This window comes from Odocoileus virginianus, chromosome 32 (assembly GCF_023699985.2).
Source record: "Odocoileus virginianus isolate 20LAN1187 ecotype Illinois chromosome 32, Ovbor_1.2, whole genome shotgun sequence".
Lineage (NCBI taxonomy): Eukaryota > Metazoa > Chordata > Mammalia > Artiodactyla > Cervidae > Odocoileus > Odocoileus virginianus.
Window position 1 is genome coordinate 10,135,374 of NC_069705.1, and position 26,569 is coordinate 10,161,942.

The 26,569-nt window shown below is 38.3% G+C and overlaps 2 protein-coding genes and 1 long non-coding RNA gene across 7 annotated transcripts in view; 2 read left to right on the forward strand and 1 right to left on the reverse strand.

Moving 5' to 3' along the window:
- The window catches only part of LOC139032571 (A disintegrin and metallopeptidase domain 3-like), a 28,552-nt gene extending 25,700 nt beyond the window's left edge, over positions 1 to 2,852 (forward strand). For 2 of the 3 annotated variants that reach the window (XM_070459855.1, XM_070459854.1), the window contains one exon: positions 897 to 2,753. In XM_070459855.1, coding sequence (XP_070315956.1) covers positions 897 to 969 — 73 coding nt within the window. In that variant the 3' untranslated portion in view covers positions 970 to 2,753. Of the gene's footprint in view, positions 1 to 896 lie in introns of all 3 variants that reach the window. The other variant, XM_070459856.1, reaches the window with a different exon arrangement.
- A 7,891-nt stretch (positions 2,853 to 10,743) lies between these two features.
- The window catches only part of ADAM2 (ADAM metallopeptidase domain 2), a 115,267-nt gene continuing 99,441 nt past the window's right edge, over positions 10,744 to 26,569 (forward strand). Inside the window, exons 1-4 of one of the 3 annotated variants that reach the window (XM_020876290.2) lie at positions 10,744 to 10,855; positions 11,425 to 11,501; positions 13,819 to 13,874; positions 19,134 to 19,212. In XM_020876290.2, coding sequence (XP_020731949.2) covers positions 10,801 to 10,855; positions 11,425 to 11,501; positions 13,819 to 13,874; positions 19,134 to 19,212 — 267 coding nt within the window. In that variant the 5' untranslated portion in view covers positions 10,744 to 10,800. The other 2 variants (XM_020876291.2, XM_020876292.2) reach the window with 2 other exon arrangements.
- Positions 16,156 to 19,316, reverse strand: LOC110126567 (uncharacterized). The gene is made up of 2 exons (XR_002310476.2): positions 19,145 to 19,316; positions 16,156 to 16,420 (listed from the first exon to the last, which is right to left on the reverse strand). It is a non-coding gene; the product is annotated as an uncharacterized lncRNA (long non-coding RNA).

Genomic DNA, 26,569 nt, shown 5'->3' on the forward strand with positions numbered 1-26,569 from the left:
ACTCAGTTGTGTCCAACTCTTTGCAACCCCATGGACTGTAGTCTGCCAGGCTCCTGTGTCCTTGGAAATCCCCAGGCAAGAATATTGGAAGGAGTAGCCATTTCCTTCTCCAGGGTATTCCCTACCCAGGGATTGAGCCCAGGTCTCCTGCATTACAGGTGGATTCTTTACCATCTGAGCCACCAGCAAAGTCCTGAAACTCTTAAGAACTCCACAACTTTGCCACATATTTTCTGATATAAGACTGGGGATGGGAATGGTATTTACATTTATTGAGGACCCAGTAGATGCCAGGCAAATGCTAAAATGCACTCACTCTCCAAGGCAGAAGAATAATTCTTTATAAGATGAGATAACAAAGGCTTTGGTATATTGTGTTCATATTCCTAAATCAAATGCATAAAGAAATCATGATATATTTCACATATTAGACATCACTTGGAGTAAATGAAAAAAATCAGAAACTCTTCTAAGAATGAGATCACAAGTTCATCTCTTTACTTACCTGCCATATGTGACTATGATGGAGAATAAAGTCAGTGGATCTCTATTTCCTTTTCTGCCACCAAAGAAAATATTTATAACTTGTAGCCTCAATGTAAAGTACTCTTATTTCTGCCTAGAGTAGCCTCTACCTCTTCTCTCAGCAAGTTATTAAAAGCCCACATCTTAGGTGACGATTTTGGCCCTTGGCTGTCTTCTTCTCATGTCCTACAATCGTCGTTTTGTCATGATGCTGAGTGCCTTCACCTGCACTCCTCACCTCCACACAACTTCACTCATTTTCTCCTAGAGTGATACACTGAGTTCTCCATCTCCTGGATTGTTTTTCCAACTCTTAAGTCATAGCTTCAATCTCATGCTTTCATTTGCATTTTTTTCCCTGTTTCTCACAGTCTTCTACTGCCAGCTGTAGTTTATGGTTATATTAAGGACTTGCCTCCAGAATTTGACACATTCATTCCATAAACATATTTTATAAGTTGATTGTAAAGTGTGCTGAAAGGTAATTCATTATATGGAAAAGATGAGAGAAGGAGGAACTGGGGAGCAATTTTAAATATGGCTGACTGAGTGGGCCCTGTTGAGCAAGTGATGTGTCAGTGATGAATTGAAGGGAGGTACAAATAATTCTGCAGTTTAGATGTTTGAAAGGAGTCACCTGAGTCAACTCACAGAAGGCTTTTATTTGGATGCAAGGCAACAGCAGAGGAATACAGGCGTACACTGGGGCCAGAGAGACACCTCAGCACAAAGTTCCTTATTCTAAATTGTAAACAGTCCATCATAAGTCCAACTGGCCTTATCTCAGCCAAAAGAGAAGCCAGGTATTCAGGCTTTCCCACAGGCAAAGAGAGAGCTTCCCATGGGTAGATTCACAGCTCCACTGCAGCTGTGAACCACCTCTCTCTCACCCAGGTATCGAGCTGGCAGGGCTATCCATGCATGCACCCGGGTAGGAGCTTTTCAATCACATGAATGATCCAATGAAAAGAAAAAAAAAAAAAAACCTCAGGACTGATCCAGGAGAGAAAGGATGTTACCTCATACCAGGAATGGTAAAGATGGTCTTAGGGATACATTTTGAATGTGAACCAATAGAGTATGAGTTTGGATGTAGAGTATAAGAAACAGTGCTTAAGTGATGTTCATTGCTTTTAGAGCAGGAAGACAGCAAGGCTACATAGTTAACCCAGAGCTCTCTGTTCCTAAATGTATGCTCTTAAAATACTAAAAAAAATTTACTTTACAGCTTATGGATGATGAAAGAGAAGATCTGCATAGGTAATCATGAGCCAATACAGGTGTCTGATATGCCATGAAAGAAAGGTTACATTTTCTCATTTATCTAAATAGGAATGTAGTTGAAGTATTTTTGAAGTGGTAAAGGAGGATTTAGCATAATATGGTCTGCTTTTTACAAGTTTCACTGGGATAAATTAGGAGAAAATGCAGTCAGATTTAGTCAGAATGGAGACTAGTGAAACAAAATGAACAGTAAAATTGTGAAGAAGGCAGGACTGGATAAGACGGAAAGAATAGCGAAGTGTTGAGAGACCTAACAGGAGTAGAGCTGGTTGAAGTGCTGACTGGCTGGATGTATCTGGCTTAGAATAAAAGAAATCTACAAAGACTTAGACAGTCTGACACAATGGATAATGATATCTTTTACTATTGATGTAATGTATAGCAGGTGAGAACCAGTTTGGTGTTGGAGTGATGAAGTAGAAGGGAGTAAAAAAGAATTCGTTTTGAAGATATGTGTGTGGGACACCTGTCAGAGAGGCACAGAGGACTATTGGAAGTTCTCTTCCTCTATATATAAAAACAGAAAATAATCATTATTAAAAATAATGATTATTATTCCCTCTTCACAGGTTGTATTGCTCATGATTTTCTTTGACCCATGTATAACTTGTGTAAATGAGACATATATTAACACTAGTTTATACCATTGCCTTTTAATGTGGCTATCACAGATGATTTAGGGGAAAAAATGGAAAAGAAAAGAAAAAAAACCTTGGATTTGCAAATTGCATGAAGCACAGAAATAAATTGTGACAGTATAAATTGTCTTTGTATACTATTTAATTGATATGCATGTAGCTGTGAAGTGAAATTAAGAAAGCTTTTATTAACAACTTATAAAATGTAGCATTTCTATTTTTCTATATTTCTTTTACAGCAATGACTAAACAAACAAACAAAAAACCACAGCTTGGAGAAAAGATATTGGCAAGAAACTGGCATGATTCAAGAACAAAGAAAAAAAAAAAACTTCTCTCCTTCCTTTTGTGATGGCCTAAAACTTTCAATTTCACAAAGCAAAGTAAATCCTCTGAGAGAAAGTATGCAGGCTCGTGTCTATTGATTCTGTTCTCAAAACCAAGTTTATGTGTCCAGCTCAGAGTAGAGTTTGGAGCAGAGACAGGTTTATTGTAAGGGCCAAGGAGAACCGACAGCTAATGTTCAAAAACCCCAAGCTCACTGATACTTTTAGGGGAAGAGTTTTTATAGGTAAAATTTGGGGCAAGGGCTGCGAGGTGTGGAACTTCCCTCTGACTGGTTGGTGGTGAGATAACAGGGTTGTGTTCCAGCCATCTCAGCCATCAGCCTTTCTAATCAGTGTGGGTCCACTTGCTTGTGCTCAGCCTGAAGTGACCTCCTCCGTCTGGGCTGAGGCGGTCCTAGTTCCTGCTGAAGAAATAAAGGTATGTACAAACTACTAGGCGCATCACCTGAGGAGAAACAGCACCAGGCCCCTTGCTGCACTATTGTTTCTTCCTGCCTTCCCTCACTTCCCTGGCTAGCAACTGTTTGAATATGCCCTTTGGAACTCCTGGAAGGTCGAGGAAGCTGAAAGTCTTTCTCCTTCAAATAAGAAATGGGAGACATGGAAAGACTTTTGTGCCCAGGAGGGCCCCACAGGGTCCTGCTCAGCTTCAGTCTTTCTACATCCATAATCCTCTAGTACGAAACAAGAAAGTTGGTCTCTTTGGAACCTGGAAGGTTGTTCCATCCCAAACAAACATTCCATCATGCACTCCTGCCACGGACTGCCCTCAGATTCCCAAAGCCCTGGGAGTCACTCCCAGATCCCTGGGTCTGCTCTCCCCAGTAGCTCGTGATTCTCACACGCTCCCCTTCCAAGTCCTGGGATGTTGAGAGGAAGGCTCTACCACTTCTACACGTCTTAAAAGGATGATACGGGAGAAGGGTCTTTGAACAACTCTGGCCAATAAAACCGACATCTTAGAAGAAGTTGACCATTTCCATTAGAAACAGAATTTTTCCTAATAAATATAAAGAGAATATCCAAATATTTGTAAAGACAAGAGATGTATAAGTAAAAATCAAAGCAATAAAACAACAATAAAAATCTGTCTCACGAGCATAGGCAAAACACTCTCTGACATAAATCACAGCAGGATCCTCTATGACCCACCTCCCAGAATATTGGAAATAAAAGCAAAAATAAACAAATGGGGCTTAATGAAACTTAAAAGCTTTTGCACAACAAAGGAAACTATAAGCAAGGTGAAAAGATAGCCTTCAGAATGGGAGAAAATAATAGCAAATAAAGAAACAAAGGATTAATCTCAAAAATATACAAGCAACTCCTGCAGCTCAATTCCAGAAAAATAAATGACCCAACTAAAAAATGGGCCAAAGAACTAAACAGACATTTCTCCAAAGAAGACATACGGATAGCTAACAAACATATGAAAAGATTCTCAACATCACTCATTATCAGAGAAACACAAATCAAAACTACAATGAGGTACCATTACACACCAGTCAGGATGGCTGCTATCCAAAAGTCTACAAGCAATAAATGCTGGAGAGGGTGTGGAGAAAAGGTAACCTCTTACACTGTTGGTGGGAATGCAAACTAGTACAGCCGCTATGGAAAACAGTGTGGAGATTTCTTTAAAAACTGGAAATAGAACTGCCATATTACCCAGCAATACTGCTTCTGGGCATACACACCAAGGAAACCAGATCTGAAAGAGACGCGTGCACCCCAATGTTCATCGCAGCACTGTTTATAATAGCCAGGACATGGAAGCAACCTAGATGCCCATCAGCAGACAAATGGATAAGGAAGCTGTGGTATATATTCACCATGGAATATTACTCAGCCATTAAAAAGAATTCATTTGAATCAGTTCTGAGATGGATGAAACTGGAGCCCATTATACAGAGTGAAGTAAGCCAGAAAGATAAAGAACATTACAGCATACTAACACATATATATGCGATTTAGAAAGATGGTAATGATAACCCTATATGCAACACAGAAAAAGAGACACAGATGTTCAGAACAGACTTTTGGACTCTGTGGGACAAGGTGAGGGTGTGATGTTTCAAGAGAACAGCATCAAAACATGTATATTATCTATAGTGAAACAGATCACCAGCCCAGGTTGGGTGCATGAGACAAGTGCTCAGGCCTGGTGCACTGGGAAGACCCAGAGGGATCGGGTAGAGAGGGAGGTGGGAGGGGGGATCGGGATGGGGAACACATGTAAATCCATGGCTGATTCATATAACAAAACCCACTACAATATATAAAAAAAAAATCTGTCTCACAAAGAAAATCTTAAATCAAAATCACTCTACTTCTAGAAGGCAGCCTATATGTGTAAGAAGGTTGTTTTAAGTTGCTCATCTCTTTCCTGCCTAGAGAAGTTTCTTCAGTGTTGCAAAGCTAATCTGATGGTGCTGAATTATCTTGTTTAGATTTTGCTTGTCTGTTCAGCTTTTGATTCCTCCATCAAATCTGAATGAGAGTTTTGCTGGGAAGAATATTCTTGGTCAGAAGTTCTCTAGTAACCCACTCCAAAGTTCTTGCCTAGAAAATCCCTCACAGAGGAGCCTGGTGGGCTACAGTCCATGGGGTCATAAAGAATTGAACATGATGGAAGCAACTTGGCATGGCACAGCACAGGTTCTTCCCTCTCATCATTTTAAGTATATCATGCACTCCATCAGGCCTGCAGAGTTTCTGCTGGGAAATTAGCTGATGACCTTATGGGAATTCCCTTGATTATTATCCTGTTTTACCTAGTTGCTTTTAATACTTTTTCTCTGTCATTAGTTTCATCCGTTTGACTTCCGTGTGTCCTGGCGTGTTCCTCCTCAGGTTTGTTCTGCCTGGGACTCTGCACATCCTGCACTTGGGTGCCTATTTCCTTTCTCATGTGAGGGAAATTTTCAGCTATCATCTCTTCAAATATCAGTGATGCATGTAATATGAATATTGGTGCCTTTAATGCTGTCCCAGAGATCTCTTAAAAAATCTTCATTTATTTTCATTCTTTTTTCTTTATTTTGTTCTGTAGCAGTAATTTCCACCATTGTCTCTTCCGGGTTACTTCTCTGTTTTTATGCCTCATTTATTCTCCTATTTATTCCTCTAGTTTGTTTGTTTGTTTGTTTTTTAATTATTTCAGTTATTGTATTGTTCATATCTGTTTGTTCTTTAGTTCCTCTACATCTTTGTTAAATATTTTTTGCATCTTCTCAATCCTTGCCTTTAATCTTTTTTTGAGATCTTGATCATCTTCACTATCATTATTCTGAATTCTTTTTCTGGGAGTTGGCTAGCTCCACTTCACTTTGCTGTTCTTCCGCAGTTTCATCTTGTTCCTTCATCTGGGACCCATTCCTCTGCCAATCTTGACTAACTTTCTGTGATCACAGTTTCCATCCTGCAGGCTCAGGATTGTAGTTGTTGCTTTGGCTGTCTGCCCTCTCATGGATGAGGCTAAGATGCTAGAACAGGGTTCTTGATGAGAGGAATGGATTCCTGCTCAGGGGTGGGTGTAGCTTGGTCTTGTCCCTCTTGTAGGTAGGGCTGTGCTCAGGGAGAGTTTAAGCCACTTGTCTGCTGATAGGTGGGGCTGTGTTCCCACGCTGTTGGTTGTTTGCCCCAAAGCAACCCAGCACTGGAGACCACAGGCTGCTTGATGGGCTCACCGTGGCCTCTTGGAGGGCTCACACCAACAGATCCTTCCCCAAACTGCTGCTGCCCGTGTCTTTGTCCCCGCAGTGAGCCACAGCTGCCCCCACCTCTGCAGGAGACCCTCCAACACCAGCAGCTAGGTCTGGCTCAGTGTTTGATGGGGTCACTGCTTTTTGCCCTGGGTCCTGGTGTAAATGAGACGTCGTGTGCACCCTCCAGTAGTGGAGTTTCTGTTTCCTTCAGTCCTGTGGAAGTTCTGGGATCAAACTGCACTGGCCTTCAAAGCCAGATTCTCTGGGGACTTTTCCTCTCATTGCCAGACCCCCCAAGCTGGGAAGCCTGATATGGGACTCAGGAATTTCACTCCTGTGGTATAACTTCTGTGATATACTATTGTTTTCCAGTTTATGGGTCACCCACCTAACTGGTATAGGATTTAATTTTATTATGATTGTGCCACTCCAACCATCTTGTTGTGGTTTCTTTTTTTCTTAGGATGTAGGGGATCTTTTTTTGGTAGGTTTCAGAGTTTTGGGAGGAGTTTCCAGGTGGCTCATTCTGCCTGCCAATGGAGGAGCTACAGGAGATAGGGATTTGATCCCCAGGTGGGGAAGATCTCCTAGGGGAGGAAATGTCAACCCACTGCAATATTCTTGCTGGGAAAATCCCATGGATATAGGAGCCTGCCAGGCTACATTCCATAAAGTCACAAAGAGTCTGACATGACTGAGTGACTGAGCACACACAGAATTTTTTGACAATGATTGCTCAATAGTTTGTTGTGATCTGGGTGTTTTTTTAAGTAGGGAGTGAGATCACATTTTTCTATTCTACCATCTTGAGCTTATTATCCAGATCACTCCACTTCTAAGTTTAAAGAAATATTAAAAGAAAAAAATCATAACATTACAGTAACTCAAAGAATAAAGGGATAATATAGCCTGTTGGGAGCCGCCGGGGTGCGCCCAATCTGTGACAAGGTCATGGGATGAGAGAGGAACCTGCAAGGCAGCTCTTCCTCACATGGGGCTGCCCCGGGGGCCCAATATGTCCCCTCGGGAACCGCCAGGATGAGAAAGGAATCTGCAAGGAAGCTCTTCCCGTCGAGGTTGTCCCGGGTGCCCGGTATGTCCCTTTCTTCCTTCTGTCTTACTGTTTTTGGGCTTTCTATTTATTTTTGGAAATATAATATATAGTAATAAGGCCTCCCTGGAAAAGTCCAAGCCTTTTTGGAAATTCTCGTGATTGTTCTGGCTCAGGACATAACCATAAACATCCAGTCAAAAAAAGAAGGAAAAGGCCACAGGTATAGTTTGGCTGCTTGCTTAAATGATTATAATGTTCTAGAATAGGAAAGAGTAGAGGCATTTAGATTTAGAAGTAGATATACTGCTTCAGTTTACTTGCTCTTTAGTTGAGAGGGTTTTCATTATTTCTATTTCTTTGCTGCTATTTGTTCATTGTTTCCCTTTCTTTAAATAACATGGGGTATTATGGGTATTTTTGTAGTGTTAGGAAATGGGGTACATAGGATTTCAATAGAAGGTTTATATTAACCAGCTTCACTGCCATTATCTCACTATTAATAGAGGTGTTTTGCTGCTTTAGAAATGTTTTTGCTATTTAATAGTTAATCATTGTAAATTGAGATTTTGTGGTTTCAGGTAAAGAAAAATATCAGGGTTTTCACAAGGTACTATTCTCAGAAATGTCAAACATGTTACTGTGACCCTTCCCATGTATTGTTTTATTGTCCAAAGAATTTACACTATACCTGAGATTTGTAGAACTTTGTTTTGTTAGAATGAAAATGTTAGGCCATTGAGGCAAGAAGACTATGTACGGGACATTTAAGCAAAAACCCCATAATCAGAAATGTTCTAGATGAATACATAGGGGAAAAACATGGGGGAAAAATAATATTGACAGGAGCACAAAACCAATATCTGGTGGTGACTTAAGGGGGAGGTAACGTTCATTCTATAAAAACTGAGCTATCCTTCAAAACAAAACAAAACAAAACCTACCTCTTCTATGCAACCTTCTGCGTGTGTCTGTCTTCTTCCTCGCCGACACCACTCATCCCTTGGGTATTCCTGGACCTGCCAGGGCTGGACCTCAGCAATAGCCCAATTTATTTTACAGCTCCAGCACACCTCTGATACCAAAAACAGTAGCTTCATTAAAGTGAAAGTAACAGGCAAATATTTATGAATTTGAATGCAAAAATTCTAAACAAAATGATGGCAGATCATCATTGCATCAGATCATAATGCATCATGACAATATAGTATGTATTCCAGGAATGCAAGTCTGTTCAACACTGGAAAATCAGTAAGTTTAATTCACAACATCAATAGAAAATGGAAAAAACTATATGATCAATTTATACAAAATAAAGCTTTAGATAAAATCCAACTTCCCTGATAAGATATTTATTATGAAAATCCCAGAAAATTGGAAAAAAATAAATTTCTGATCTCAAATGGGTATCTACAAAAGTCCAACGATACAAGCTCCAGTGAAGAAGATATTTGTGACTATTATATCCAATGAAGGCATCATATCTAGAACCTATTAATAAGATCGACATATAATAAAAGAGACACATGGCCACTTAGTTGGAAAATGGACCAAGTTTTCAAACAGGTATTTACCAAAACTATATAAGTAACAAATAAACATATAAACATGTGCTAAAACTCACTAACCATGAAAATAAAAATTAAAACAAAAATGTACAACATCTACAGGTCCACCAAAATGACTAGAATGAAATAAGCATTAAAACAAAAGCAAATGTAAGCATTGATATGAAATGTAATTCTTGTACATTTCTGGCGAGAATACAAATTAGTACAGTAGCCTTAGAAAACTTTTTGAATGTACCTACTAACATACACACTGTGATCCAGCAACTTTACTCTAGAAATACACCCAGTGTAAATCACTAAGTGGCATATACCTAAGTAAAAAGTGGTATTTATAATGATAAAGGTCAATTATTCAAGAAGACAAAATATCCCTAACTGGGCATATTAAAAAATCTTCAAACTACAAGAATCAAAAATTGACCAACCTTAAGGAAATAGAAGGGCCAAACATAGTTGTTTTTCTTTTTGGTTTTTTTGGTTTTTGGTTATTTTCACTGATCCAAAATATTTTTTTTAATTGAAGTATAGTTGGTTTACAATATTATATTAGTTCGAGGTGTACAACATAGTGATTCAAGAATTTTTATAGATTATACTCAATTTAAAGTTATTATAAAATATTGACTATATTCTCTGTGCTGTGCATTATATCCTTGTAGCTCATTTATTTTATACAAAGGGGTTTGTACCTCCTAATCCCATACCCCTTTCACTCTCTTCCCCACTTTCTCCTCCCCACTTTATAGTTTGCTTGCTATATCTGTGTTTGTTTCTTTATACTCATTTGTTTGATTTTTAAGACTCCAAATATAAGTGATAACATACAGTATTTGTCTTTTTCTGTCTGACTTATTTCAGCAAGCATAATATCATTTGCAACAACAGAATGGACCTGGAAGATATTATGCCAAATATGTTTTTTAATAGCTGCAACTATAGTGAATAAAATTATAATCAATAGTAAAATAGAAAAAACAGACATATTCATTCAATGCGTGTTATACAGCAACAAGAGAAAAAAATAGCTTTTACTATTCACAATATGTATGGATCTCCTAATACTGTTAAAAGAACTTAAACATAAAAAGAATACATGATGATTAGCTCCATTTATATAAGTTGAAAAACAGACAAAACTATTGTCTTAGAAGTAGTGATTATCAGGGGCTGCTGACAGTTGTTAACAGTCTGGCAGCTTTGGTATTTCTATATGTTATTTTTTAATCTGGATCTAGGTATTAATTATACTGGTCTATTCACTTGAATATTGAGCTGTACATAAATATTTATTATGTATCTAATATGTTTATTGATAAATATATAAATACGTATATATTTGTACACAATATATTATATGCAAAAGTTCAGGTAAGGTACAGATGAACCTTCCTGTTCATTAGCTGCTGCTTCAACCTTCTGTTTCAAAAGTGATTCTGCACTTTCTTAGCCAGAAGGCAGAGTCACACTGGGTTGCAGCCTCCTCCTGCACAGGCTTAGGGGCCCAGGTCGCCCACGTTGAACAACACACAGCGTCCGGAGTCTGGACCCACGGCTCTCCCAGCCGCCTGCCTCCGGCCGTGTGCGTGGCCGTGGCCGGGGCGCTCCTCCTCGCGCGCGCCAACCGCCCTGCAGTCGAGCCAACGGCCGTCACTCGTCCGGCATCCAGGACATCAAGCCATGTTGTGCCTTCTGTCTCTGCTCCTGGGGCTCACCGGGCTTCAGACAGAGGACAGTAAGTACAAAATCCCTCTTCTGACCTGTTGGGGATGTCAGGGCTCCTTTTCGTTTCCCTCTGAGAGACCGGCTGTCTCTGTGAAAATGCTTTCTTGACGGGAGCTCCATGTAAGTCCGAAAACACTCCCGCATCGCCTCCTTCCCCAGTCAAAATCCACTTTGGTTGCGAGGGTCTTGACCACTCTTTTTGAGACCGTAGTAAATACGTGCGATGCCGATGCCGGGGCTGGAGTACACACCTTAAGATGATTGTTTCACAGACTGCCCTGAGTTTTTGATCTCTGGGTTCTGTATTTGCAAAGTCCAAAGGATCTGACTTTCTTTGTTCTAATAATACTTGGCCTCAGGGTTACCGGAACCTGCCCACAGGGCAATATTCCTAAAGAAGCATGCTTATTTCTCTTGAAAAGAGTTGTAATTCTAGAAAGAAGTGGATTTTGAGGGTCTTTGAAAAGAGAGCAGAAATGAGGGGCAGCATGTAGAATATTATGGGTTTAGATGAGGAAATAATGAAGGAAGCTGTGAGGTGATGGATGTTGCCCCAGTAAAACATTTTGCACCTTGCAGATTCTGAAAGACTACGTGTGCAGTTTACAGTTCCGGAGAAAATACGGTCAACATCAAGTGGAGGAGTAGAAACACATGTAATGAAAGCACTAACATTTTCCATGAACTGAAAAAGCATGTGAATATTTTGTTCCTAATAAGTAAACCTGGTGCTTTTCATCCTTGCACACTTTCTGAATTTTATATTTATCCCTAATTTTTCTTAAGTGAAAAAGCCCTTTTGAAAATGAACCAAGATTAACAGTGCTTCATAGAAATATGGTGAAGTGATGTTTATGTTAAAGTCTCAAGGCCCAGCTTCTAAATGTTTCCCCCTTGAGTGTCTGAATCATCTCTGACTTGATCCATTTGGAGTCTCTCAACCTTCACTCACCATGCAAGATTTGGAGGATTTGCAGTTGTTGTTTAGTAAACCTATGGCATCCTTGTATGGAATGATAAGCATTTGATTTAATGAAATGTTACATGAATAATTTTTATATCTTAATTGCAAACATGTTAATCATTAAGAATTTTTTTCGTGCCATCTTAGTTGTCTTGGTTCAGGTATTAGTTTTCTCTTTTTTATTCTTTGACTCAATTAGAAAGATTCTTATCTTTTTTAAATTAATTTCCAGAATAATTTCTGAAGAAGTGAAGTATGGTTTTTGAAACACTACACCTGAATTTTCTTTTTGATTGAGTAGTAAATGTTTAGATAATTTGAATGCAAATACTTACTTAGCAACTACTTACTGCTCACCCTAACACAGATATTACAAGCCTAAAATTGTCAATATATAATTTATAAGGGAATATGTATTTAATGAAAACTTTAAATTACTTAAATAGAGAACAGGAAGTGAGACATTTAACAGCATTTTAAGAGTGTTTTATCTTTTATGGAAAAAATCTATGGAATTACTTGGTCATATTAGAAAATATACACAGAACCTACTTAAGAAGGAAATGTCTTCAGCCAGGTTTCACCAGATTCAATGACAGTAATTCCCATAAGAGAAGCAGAAGAAAAGTCTTTCCTCAACTGTCAAATTCATGAGGGAAATTTTTTGACTACTGTGTTAATATCTCTTATTCCAATGCCTAGAACGGTAATGGATACATAATAAGGGATTAAAAGTATTTTTTGAACTGATGAAGTTACCATACCTACCGATTTCACAAATGCTGCAAACACAATATGCAATGTGTTATATTTATAATTATTATAATCAATAAATTACCGTAAGAGAATATTCAACTTAAAAAAGACTAGAAGATTTTAAAAATAACTGAGTGGAATTTCTATATTGAAAGATATGCATGTAAAATCAAGAATTAACAGTAGACCAGAGACAGCTGAAGAAATAAACAGATACAACATGTAAATGGCTAAACAAAAACGGGAGAATTAGAGGCTTATAGGTACAGAATAGTTAGAATTCCTGGAAAAGAGAGAGAAAAAGTCTGGAGAAGAGGTTACATTAAACATAGATGAACTGAGATCAGGTATCACAACACAGAATAAATGCAGTTTATTAGAAATTAGAGTACATTAACACTTTCAGATTACAAGAGAAGAAAATATTTTAAATAATGTGCTTCAGCAGGTAGAAATTGAAACTGAGACAAAGAACAACATAAAAGCAGGAACTGGTGAAAAGTATGGATATGTATAACTCAAAATAAATTGCATATGCAATTGTAATTGTAACAAATAAAAGAATACAAAACATACATATGTCTTGATACAATGGAGAATTAAATTTTAAATAAAACTTTATACTTTGATTACATTTATCAGAAATCACATACCTTTCAAATTAGATTTTAAAATATATACCTACAAGAGAAACAATTAAATCACAAGGGAATGGAAAGGTCTAACACAAAAATAAGAAAAATTGTACAAAGCAAAGAGTAAAGTTAGCATTTACTATACAACCACTATTTATCAGGCAAAATTTATCTTAATATTAACAAAATCAATGAATATTGCATCCAAACTTGAAACAAATTTTATAAAATCTATAAATATCAAACATGAGCAGTTAATTCTTTGCTATACTACATAAACATTCTTTTGAGTAATTATATTCTTTTAAGTGCAAATTTTTCAATGAGTTCATTATTAAACACACGGATTAAAATAATCAATGTTTTAGGTTCTATCTTATTGGCTAAACATTAAAAATTAAAAAAACTGCACAAATTATATTATTACATCTCTTTAAAATGAAGCAAATATTTTAATATCTGATTCCATTGGAATAAGTCAATATTAAATTATAAATTTTCCTCTTTTTATTGTATTAGTGTGCTATAGGATGTGATTATTGGTAGCATAAAAGATAGCTTTCCTTTATAACATTTTTCTCACTTTTCTTTTGCCTTTTTAATCCACTCTCCTGCCAGGTATCCTACAACATTTTAATTGAAGGGAAAATATACACTGTGAACCTAATGCAAAAGTAGGTGACCTACATTATTTTATCACATTTTCTTTGTTCTACTTATAGTTACTATTTATATTTATTCAGAAAGTAATTATTTTGCATTCTTTAATATTTTCAGTTGCTGGCTATTTGTCTCTTATTTTATGCTTCAGAAAAATCTTTTAAGCATGTATATTAATTATCTTAAAATTTTCATTAATACATAAATATGACTTGTTTTCAAGTTCTCATATTCAACTTAGTTTGAAAGAACATAGTGGATTTTTGAGTGGAAAGAACAGTGAGTTTTAAATTAGTTTATACATCAGAATGTATTAAGGATGTGGGATATAACTGTAATTACCCAAACTCAATCCCATACAAGCTGAGGAAATTAGTTTAAAAAAAAAAAAAAGCACACCATATTCAGGAATAAAGAAAAATCAAAACTCTAGTGGTCTTTTTTTCTATGGGTCCTTTATTAAAAGTTTTAGTCAGTCTGTCTCTTTATATTATCTTCATCAAGAATATTCTGGCTTTTCTTACCACTTTCATTTTCATATATTTTACAAAAAACTCTTCCACCAAGAAATGTCCATAGATATTGATTGTGACTTCATTGAATCTACATAGTACTTTTGGAGGAATTTTTCCTATCATTCTCTTTCAATTTTTTATTCAGTCAGGAATTTTTTTAATTGAGTCTGAAACTCTCTTTTAATGCAATCCAAATTATTATCTTCTTTGTAGGTGTTATTATTTTCATATATTGAAAGAAATCTTTGTCTCCATACAGTCATGAATTCAAGCTGCCACTTTTGTCTAATAGTTTTTATTGTTTTCACTTTCATACTCAACTCTAGGATTCATCCAGAATTCATGTTTGTGTGTTTTATGAGCATGGGAGTCCAGATTTGAATATTTTTTTGTATTACCCTCCAGTGAATCCAGCACATGCTACTGAAAACATAATTTTCCCATTTGACTGTAATGAAATGTTTGTCATAATTCAAAAGAGTGTTTATGACAGGGATCTCTTTCTGGACTATTTTCTCTAATTTTAGGTTTACTCCCAAGCCCTATTTATCTGTACAGATATCACACAGTATTAAGTACTGTACTAAGTCTAGCTGTGTTCAACAATTTGAAGATGCTCTTGTTTTTCTTGATCCCTTGATTTTCTGTATTATGTCTGAAGTCATTTTTGTCTTTTGTACATTTTATTTTGTATTCCTTTTTCCTTTATAGTCTCCATTTTAATGAATCTATTATTTTATATTATAGCATTTTCTTTCAATTAAATTCTTTGTTATATATCTTTTACTATTCTTTAGTAGTTTCTCTAGACTATCATATTAATTCCTGAGTTATTGAATCTAATATAAATTATTACTTGTACAAGTTACTCTACATTGTTGGGGGCTTTCTTGGTGGCTCAGATGGTAAAGAATCTGCCTGTAATGCAGGAGACCCTGGTTCAATACCTGGGTTGGAAAGACCCCCTGGGGAAAAAATGGCTACCCACTCCAGTGTTCTTGCCTGGAGAATTCCATGGAGAGAGGAGCCTAAGTGGTCTGCAGTCAAAGAGTCAGACACAACTGAGGAACTAACACACACACAAACACATACGTTGTTAGATCATTAAGCCTTTTTCATTTCACTTGTCTTCTAGTTTTTCATTATTTTTCTTGTATGCTTTTAAGCCCCAATGTAACAATTATTTTTTGTACAGTCAATGTCCCTTTATAATTAAGCATGAATTTACCCATTGTGGCGCTCTTCATTTTTCCTACATTTGTTTCTATCTGCAGTTAGTTTCTTTATGTCTCAAGAATTCTCTTCACTTCTATTGTAGGTCTGCTTGGTTTTGATTAGCTTGCATTCAGTGTTAAATATTAGCCTGATTCTTTTTCTTATTTTAAATATTTCAATTTATTGTATATCAAATTTACTTAAGTTGAAAATATACAAAAATCATTATATATATACATATATATACACACATATATATATATTTATGTTTTAAAAGTAAGGATTTAATGTAAATCCATGGCTAATTCATTTCAATGTATAACAAAAACTACTGTAATGATGTAAAGTAATTAGCCTCCAACTAATAAAAATAAATGGAAAAGAAAAATAAATAAATAAATAAAAGTAAGGATTTAGAAAGAAGTTCACCAAAAACATTCACAGTACAATTCCTGAGCAGTGGGATTGCAAGTGATTTTTTTTTCCTATGTACATTTTTCTAAATTTTCTAGAACATGCACATACAGTTTCCTGTGTCAATTGTAACAAATCACCACAAACGGAGTGGATTACAATAACAGAAATGTATTGTCTCACAGTTTTGGAGGCCAGATTTCTGAAATTAGCATCACTGAGACAAAATTAAGATGTCAGCAGGACTCGGCTCCCTGGGGGAGGCATAGTGTGTCTTCCACTCCTCCCTGCTTCTGGTGGTTGCCAGCTTCCCTTGGCCTGTGACCTTATCATTTGAATCTTCAGGGCCAGCATCTTTCAAATCTCTCTCTGCTCCATCTTCACCTCACCTTTCTCTTTGTGGGAAGTTAAATCTCCTAAAAAAAAAAAAATAGATGAATTGAGAGAGTAGCAGTGGAACATACGCACGACCATGTATACAACAGATAGCCAGTGGGCAGCTGCTGCATGTCACAGGGAGCTCAGCCTGCTGTTCTGTGATGACCTAGATGACGGGGTGGAAGGGGCTGAAGGGGGGCTTTCAGGAGGGAGAGGGATGTATGTGTACTTATGGCTGATTCACACTGTACATCAGAAGCCAACACAACACTGTAAAGCAATTATCCTCCAATTGAAAATAAATCTTAAAAAAAACAAGAAAAGAAGATAATTTTTATGTGAGTATAATTGGTTTGCAATATTGTGTTAGTTTCTACTGCACAACAAAGTGAATCAGCCATACATACACATATATCCCCTCTCTTTCAGATTTCCTTCCCATTTAGGCCAACACAGACCATTGAGTAGTTAGTTCCCTGTGCTATACCATAGGTTGTCATTAGTTATCTATTTTATACATAGTGTCAACAGTGTATATACATCAATCCCAGTCTCCTAATTCATTCCACCCCTCTCTTTTCCCTCTTGGTGTTCATATGTACATTTTTTTTTACAACCGTGTCTAACCTTATTCTTAAAAACATTTTGCTGGAACAAATCATGGGATGACCTTTTTAAAATGACTTTTGTCCTTTAAAAGTATTTATTTCATTGTCTTCTGGCTTTCTTTCCTCTTTTGTATTGACAACTTAAGCTCTCAGTCTTAGTTTAGTGCTCTTCTTTAAAGGGAACATCTTTTTCTTGATACTTAGAAGCCTTTATTTTGGTTTTCATCAGCCTTTAAAACTAGTAATGTAGGTGCAGTTTTTCTTTGCTTTTATCATGCTTGAATAAAATAGGATTTATTGAGTCTATATCATCAATTTTGAAAAAAATATTTGGTCTTATTTTCAGAGATTTAAATTCAGCTCCTTGGCTACTCTGTGCAACTTCAAAATGTGGCAAATGATTTTACAGGGAAAGAAGCTATGTATTTGATACAACTTAAATATTCATATGTTTATTCCAGAACTGCACAGCCACCAAAAGTTCTGCTGGTTTCTAGACCCCTCAGTAATAGCTTCCTCCCTCGGCCAAGCATAGATATATGACTTCTTTCTTTGCCCAAAAACAGTATCTGCAAATCACTAGCTAAGCCTCTTCAGAGGGCTTTCAACCCAGAATCTGTGCATTCCCTAGAGCTCCACTCCATTGTGTGTTATTTTCTTTTTTGCTACCAGAATGAGGAAAATTTTGGTCTGCTTGTCAGTGGTTTGGCTCTTTGATCTTTTGCTTTAACAAATCCGGACTGCCATAACGGTCACCAATCTTTATACTATACATGTTGGGAAAATGAAAAGGAAATACCTACACCTACCTTTTCTTTTTATAAAGACTTTTAAATATCCTCTTCCCATGTTTACAAATAATGTATTTTAAAGTGAGATCCCCACCTTGTCTGTTGACTTCATGTCATGTTAGTTCAATATTTGTTGACTGTTATTTTCCAGATATTTTTAAAGAGCTTGAATTACATGAGTAAACAAAATGCATATGAATTTTATATTATCAGATGAGACTAATAATAATGTGATTAAAAAGGGGGGATTGGAAAGAATATTAGAAAGCGACACATGCTTAAGCAAAATTACAGAGCAAAGTAAGGAGTATCATTTGAAAATCATATGCTTCGATAATTGGGAAAGTTACCAAGTTTTATAAACTTGTTGAGAGAAGCCTCAGGGACATGCAAGTATATAAGCAAAGACTTGAAGTAGGTGAGACAACCAGCTATGTTGAAAAACATCCTAGGAACAGGCAACAGCTAGTACAAATACCTTGAGAAGAAAGTCTGCCCACTTTGTGGGTTTTTTTTTTTCATTTATTTTTATTAGTTGGAGGCTATTTACTTTACAATATTGTATTGGTTTTTGCCATACATTGACATGAATCAGCCACGGATTTACATGTGTTCCCCATCCCGATCCCCCCTCCCGCCTCCCTCCACATCCCATCCCTCTGGGTCTTCCCAGTGCACCAGCCCTGAGCACTTGTCTCATGCATCCAACCTGGGCTGGTGATCTGTTTCACCCTTGATAGTATACTTGTTTCAATGCTGTTCTCTCAGAACATCCCACCCTCGCCTTCTCCCACAGAGTCCACGAGTCTGTTTTGTACATGTGTGTCTCTTTTTCTGTTTTGCATATAGGGTTGTCATTACCCATTTACCTCACTGTCACACTGTCCTCCCTGCTGTTTTTGAAAACACAATGGGTAATGCCCATTGTGTTTTAAAAAACAGCAGGGAGTACAATGTGACAGTGAGGTGAATGAGGAGAAGTCTGAAGACAAGAAATTTTGAGCCAAATCAGAACTGTGTGTGTGTGTGTGTGTGTGTGTGTGTGTGTGTTAATCACTCAGTCGTGTCTGACTCTCTGTGACCCCATGGACCGCAGCCCGCCAGACTCCTCTGTCCATGGAATTCTCCAGGCTAGAATATTGGGGTGGGTTGCCATTTCCTTCTCCAAAATTAGAACTAAATTCTTGTATTCAGAGAATCTCTCTGTCTCCTTTCTCTCCCTTTCTCTCTCTCTGTCTCTCTTGCTATCTATAATAAATATAATAAAAGAAATATCTTTTCAAAATAAAATCTAGGAAACACATTTGCCCTTAGATACTTATTTAATTTTCCATGAAAATCTTATTTTACAGAGCTTTCTTACCTCATAATTTTAGAGTTTATGGTTACAGTGGCACAGGAAGTATGAAACCTCTTGAACAACAGCTCCAGGTATGTTTTATGGTCTGTTTTGCCTTTATTATATGATCATCTTACTTAGGGTCCACATAGTGCTAGAGTATAAAGGGCTGGAGTTGTGTTTTGGCATAAATATAACAGCATTTTGATGATGAGTTTTCAGTTAGCTTTGTGACACAGATGATTAAACAAACCACATATGACCATGATGCATTTAAGCTACTGTTTCATGATGGTGCATATGAATGTGGTAAAAGGGTTGGATATGGAGTGAGATACTTAAAATGAGAGAACCTGACTTGAGTCAGGAAAGCTAAATCTGGGAGAAAAGGAGAACCCAAAGATTGAAGTATGTTCAGGGACCAAAGAAGTACACACATTACATTTCATGCACATTAAGGAATATACTAAAGGTTCATCTATTTGGAATATTCAGAGCTTCATTTAATAAAGCTTGTGATTTGTTGTAAAAATAATATAGAAGGATGCATAGAATTTCAGGGATCACCCATGCCTGAAATGCTGTTTTTGCTTTTTCCCTTTACCGTGCCTCACCAATACTGCGGAGGAGGCAATGGCGCCCCACTCCAGTCCTCTTGCCTGAAAAGTCCCATGGACGGGGGAGCCTGGTGGGCTGCAGTCCATGGGGTCGCAAAGAGTCGGACACGACTGAACGACTTCACTTTCACTTTTCATTTGCATGCATTGGAGAAGGAAATGGCAACCCACTCCAGTGTTCTTGTCTGGAGAATCTCACGGACGGCGGAGCCTGGTGGGCTGCCGTCTATGGGGTTGCACAGAGTCGGACACGACTGAAGCGACTTGGCAGCAGCAGCAGCAGCACCAATACGTGAAACATGGTGATAACTAGTCTCGGAGAAATTCACACAGAAATGGTTTTGAGCCAAGCCTTCAATAGAAGAAGGTGGCCAAGGAAATGGGTTTTAAGATGGCGGGAGGCATATATCCATTCCCCATGGGGAATGGGTCTAGGACTAGTGACTCTGAGTTAGCTAAGTACCTCCATAGCATGAAACGTCTGGGCAGGCACACAGCAATCAGGAGAAGGATATGAGCGGGCCAGGCCATGAAAGATATGCTGTGCCATGGAATTCCATATGGACTTCATCCCTACTGACACAAGGAACTGCTGGGGAAATATCAGCCAGAACTAGCCTAGCCATGTTCACACTCACCAGTGGCTGTTCTGTTAGCAGTATAGGGGGTGAACCAGGGAAAGAGGTGGAAGGCCTTGCTAGCCTGGGAGCAGAAAAGAGATGACCCCAAGTGCTGTGCACGTGTGGCAACTGGGGAATGAAGAGGTTCATCTAGTGCAGCCTCTGAGAATACCCACACCAGAAGGTCTGGTTGCCTAAGGTGGTGACTGGTAAGACTGGGTGAGCACCATCATCCTTTTATCACTGCTTTCTCTTTCCCTGGTTTCAGTTACCTGCTGTCAGCCAGATGTATCAATGTAGGAGATGCTGAAGGTGTGGGTTCGATCCCTTGGTCCGGAACCCCCTGGAGGAGGTCATGGCAACCCACCCCAATATTCTTGCCTAAGAATCCCATGGGTAGAGGAGCCTGGCAGGATACATAGACCATGGGGTCACAAAGAGTCGGACACAACTGAGCGACTTAGCACACACCAATACCTGTTTGATTTTTTGTTTGCAATCCTGATTTCTATGTAGCAAATTATACCACTATGTTGAAGTGAAAGTATTTTTATAGACTAAGCTCTTAACAGGGAAAATAATAAATATGGTGAGTTCTTTAAATTTTGCCCAACGGAGTAGGCAAATACATGTGAATCATCTATGGAGTTCTCTATACAAATGTATAGATAATGCATACTGTCTAGAAGTTTTATGATATATACACTTATGCACATATATACATAATAGACATACTGTGTGGCATTTTGTGTGTGTGTGTGTGTGTGTGTGTGTGTGTGTGTGGTGAAGGAGAGGGTGTGCATGCTCAATCATGTCCAGCTCTTTGTGACCCTATGGTCTAGCCCGCCAGGCTCCTCTGTCCATGGGATTCTCCAGGCAAGAATACTGGAGTGGGTTGTCATTTCATTCTCCAGGGATCAAACCCACAGCTTCTATGTCTCCTGCATTGGCAGGCATATTTTTACCACTGAGCTACCTGGGGAACCTCGAGAGGGAGAGAGACAGAGATTTAAAAAAAAAAAAAAAAAAAAACAGTAATATGCACGTGGCCACAATGTCCCACACCTACTTTTTATGTGATTCTATATACCTAACACCTAACTCTTTCCTCCCTCCCCAGGAGATGGTCATGAAAAACAAATGTGTAATTAAAAAGACAAATCAAAGACTGTTTTAGTAATAACCTGAGTGTAGCAAGTTATTGAATGCTGGCCTCAAATGCCATGTTTGCCAAAGCTTCAAGCCCACCTTCAGTGTAGGAAAAATCAGGAGAGTTTATTAAATTAGGTTAGAAGCATATAAACCTATTTTTCATGAATTCCACATGTGATTTTCATCCCTAAAATCTTTCTAACTAAAGGCTTATCTACAAGAAACCAATTCAACCTATCAGACACAGAATTTGTTCCCTGATCATTTCAGTTCAGTTACTCAGTCATGTCCCACTCTTTGTGACCCCATGGACTGCAGCATTCCAGGCTTCCCTGTCCATCACCAACTCCCAGAGCTTACTCAAACTCGTGTCCATCAAGTCAGTGATGCCATCCAACCATCTCATTCTCTGACATCCTTTTCTCCTCCTGCCTTCAATATTTCCCAGTATCAAGGTCTTTTCCAATGAGTCAGTTCTTTGCATCAGGTGCCAAAGTATTGGTGTTTCAGCTTCAGCATCAGTCTTTCAAATGAATATTCAGGACTAATTTCCTTTAGGATGGACTGGTTTGATCTCTTTGCAGTCCAAGGGACTCTCAAGAGTCTCCTCCAACACCACAGTTCAAAAGCATCAATTCTTCAGCACTCGGCTTTCTTTATGGTCCAACTCTCACATCCACAGATGACTACTGGAAAAACCAGAGCTTTGGCTAGACAGACCTTTGTCAGCAAAATAATGTCTCTGCTTTTTAATATGCTGTCTAGGTTGGTCATCACAGGGTTGTTCCCCATGTCTGCAGCTTACTTTATGATCGCTTCAGGACAGTGAGATACTCATACTGGTTAAAAAATAAAATTACAAGATGGCGTAACAATCTGAAATATGTATGCATGTAAAAATAGATGTCAAGTTATAGGAGGCAGAAATGGACAGAAATGAAAAAAGAAATAATTAAATTATTATTACTGAAGATTTAGACTTTTCTCTCTATGGTGCTAGTGATAAAGAATCCACTTGCCAATGCAGGAGACCCAAGAGATGAGGGTTCGATCCCTGAGTCGGGAAGATCCCTGAAGTAGGAAATGCCAGTCTGCTCCAGTAGTCTTACCTGGAGAATCCCCTGGACAGAGGAGCCTGGCAGGGTACAGTCCATAGCCCACAAAGAATCAGACACAACTGAATGCACATGCCCACACAGACACACACTTTCTCTCTCAATAATCAATAGGTCAAGTAGGAAGAAACTCAGCAAATATGATGATGACTTGAACAGAACTATCAATCAACTTGATCAAATCAAAATTTGAAGGAGGCACACACAAAGCAGCATTCTTACTGTTGCTAAGTTTATACACATTCATTTTGAGTACTAGTAGAAGACTGAGCAAGGTGTGGTAAAGGAAAACAGTGCAGAAAAATGACAATGAAAAAAACATGATAAAACTGGGAAAGGAAATTGTATAAAAATAATAAACCTGTTTTGCATATCAGGTTATCATTACCATCTTTCTAAATTCCATAATTATGTGTTAGTATGCTGTAATGTTCTTTATCTTTCTGGCTTACTTCACTCTGTATAATGGGCTCCAGTTTCATCCATCTCATTAGGGGGGATTGGGATGGGCAATACATGTAAATCCATGGCTGATTCATGTCAATGTATGACAAAAACTACTATAATATTGTAAAGTAATTAGCCTCCAACTAATAAAAATAAATGAAATAATAATAATAATAATAAACCTTTGGGTACTCTATCCAAATTATATTCTCTGTGACCTAAAATGATTTATTTATTGATTTCCAACTTTTCCAATCAACTTATGTATAAGGTTGATATAATATACTGACAATTTTGAAGAATTAGACGTGTTATCAGTCTGGACAATATAAACCACATTTGCAGGAAAGTAGTCAAAACCTGGAGGAAAGGAAGAGATATTTTCTCTTGATTGTATAAAGTGTGATTTATGCAGATGAAGCTGTATATGAACCCACAGTCAAGAAATACAAATACAATGATAAGTCAGTGAAGTATCTAAAAATGTAAGAAACTGTTAGTCTATGTTTAAAGAAATCACTCAAAAATTTGCACATAGAAAGTTTGATATAGAGAATTATTAACTGTAACAGGGATTAGAGTAAAAAAGAAGAAAAGAGAACTTTAAAGGACACAGGAATATCAGATACAAGAAGCAGTTGGCAACCCTAGCATGGGTTAAAGTAGCTGTTTCTTTACCCCAGAGTTGGGATTGCTGAAAGTGGCATGACCATGCATCCTCAAATAGCAGAAGTCACTGTGGTGCTGTTCCAAATGATGTTGCTGTGAAATTTCTCTTCAGAACCATCCAAGGGAAATCTGCCCTTTGGGCGGCCAGGAGAGCTGCTCAGGAGCTGTCTCACCAAACTCACTTCACTGAGGAAGGAGAGGGGCCTGGACGGATGGAAACTACTGGCTGAAGGGTGTTAGTGACCAGCAGTCACTGAAGCATCCTGGCTTTGCCACAGCTGTGCTCTCTGTAGCAGCCTACCAAGCTAGCACCCTGGAACCAGACAGCAGAGCTGTCCTCCCACGCTCACCAGCACCCGGTACTAGCAAAGCTTGATCCGTAGCAAAGGAAAAAATAACTAAGGGGTCCATATTCATTTGCACAAAGCAGGCAAAAGGTTAATTTGAAACTGAGTTGCAAGGCATTAATAATCAACAGAGCCTTACAACTTAGACTATTCAGTTTCCATATGCACTCACTTAAAAAAAAAAAGAATTTTATTTTTTTTTTGGCTGTTCCAGTCTTTCTTGCTGTGCAGGCTTTTCCCTAGTTGCGGCGAGTGAGGGCTACTCTTCGTGGTGGTGTGCAGGCTTCTCACTACTGCAGCTTCTCTTGCTGTGGACCACAGGCTCTAGGGCACAGGTTCAATAGTTGTGGCACACAAGCTTAGTTTCACTGTGGCATATGGGATCTTCCCATACCAGAGACTGAAGCCACATCTCCTGCATTGGCAGGCAGATTCTTTACCACTGAGCCACCAGGGGAGCCCCCCATATGTGCTCTTTTATACACATTTGAACTCTGAAAAAACAAGAGAGTCACCCATTTCTAGTTAACAACATTCAACCAACCTTTTCACAATTAAAGTGATTTTCATTCTTTCACAAATTGGTGAGACACACAATTACGTGTCATTGTGTCCATTGGTAGCAATACTAAACTCTCCACAAATTCAGTCACAGTCCTACTGAATACTGTGTTAACATGAGGCTAAATTAACTTGTAAAGTTAACCTCCAGCCACTTGTCTGTAAGCTGATGATAGAAGGGGGGGGGGGGGGAGAAGAAAATGGTTGGTACATGCAAATAAAGATACATACACATGTGACAAGCCAAAAGAACATATGCAAAGCTGCTAGAGTCTTCGCCTCTGTGATCAGTTATGATTGCTGTGTATGACTTCTTTTTCCCACCACCTGCTCTGCATTTCCATTGCTCTTAACCGGACCTACCTAAGCTTCTTATGAATGTTTACCTAGCAGAATAACACAAATCTTCATTCCCAGAAGGTCTTCATCCTTAATCATATCTTATTTTGGTTACTGTTATAGTCAAGTGGATTGAAGACATAGCACTTTTTAAGCAACAATTTTCCCTACTGTGCTCATAGTCAGTCCCTCCAGCCACTGTGTTAGCCTGCTCATTTGTACAGTGGCAGAAGTAGCTCAAAATCTCCAGGTGGAAGTTTCATCATCCAAAGTAGTAGAATCATTATTGTGTCCCTGGGTGAACAAATTCCCCACTGGTGGATGGGAGCTAAAAGTTACTATGGTAGAAAGCAAAAAAGCTACAAAATAGTTACTAGGTATAATGTTGGGAAGGTGAGACTCCCATTTCAACACCTTATATCTGGACAAATGTATTGAGACTCTCAGTGAAACTTGCCATATACTGGTCTCTGATGCAAAGAGAACCCCAGCCTTTCAGAGTAATGTCTCCCAACTACCAGGGTAAAAGAGTGTTCAGTAAGCTAGTCTACTTTTAAATTAGATCAGCCACTTCCAGATGATAGAATGTATGGTTAGATATGTACATAAACCAATGGTAGTGGTTTAGTTACTAAGTCGTGTCCAACTCTTGCGACCTCATAGACTGTACTGGCCAAGCATCTCTGTCCATGGGATTCCCCAGGTAAAAATACTGGAGTGAGTGACCATTTCCTTCTCCAGGGGATCTTCCTGACCCAGGGATCAAACTCAGGTCTCCAGATTTGCAGACAGATTCTTTACTGACTGATTCTTTATGAGGGAAGCCCACATAAACCAATGGCTGCACTTAATTCACTGAGAAAAAGTTTCTGTATCAGACACAAGACTGCATAGAAGCCACAGCAGTGGATAAGGCTCTCTGTGAGTTCACGAGTGCTGACGCTAGAAGAAGCACCATGGGCAGAGAAGGTAGTTTGTGCTTTTCTAACTGGACATGGAACAACAGACTGGTTCCAAATAGGAAAAGGAGTACATCAAGGCTATATATTTTCCCCCTGCTTATTTAACTTATATGCAGAGTACATCAAGAGAAATGGTGGGCTGGAGGAAGCACAAGCTGGAATCAAGATTGCCAGGAGAAATATCAATAACCTCAGATATGCAGATGACATCACCCTTATGGCAGAAACTGAAGAACTAAAAAGCCTCTTGATGAAAGTGAAAGAGGAGAGTGAAAAAGTTGACTTAAAGCTCAACGCTCAGAAAACTAAGATCATGGCCTCTGGTCCCATCACTTCATGGCAAATAGATGGGGAAACAGTGGAAACAGTGGCTGACTTTATTTTTTCTGGGCTCCAAAATCAATGCAGATGGTGATTGCAGCCATGAAATTAAAAGACACTTACTCCTTGGAAGGAAAGTTATGACCAACCTAGACAGCATATTAAAAAGCAGAGACATTACTTTGCCAACAAAGGTCCGTCTAGTCAAGGCTATTGTTTTTACAGTAGTCATGTATGGATGTGAGAGTTGGACTGTGAAGAAAGCTGAGGGATGAAGAATTGATGCTTTTGAACTGTGG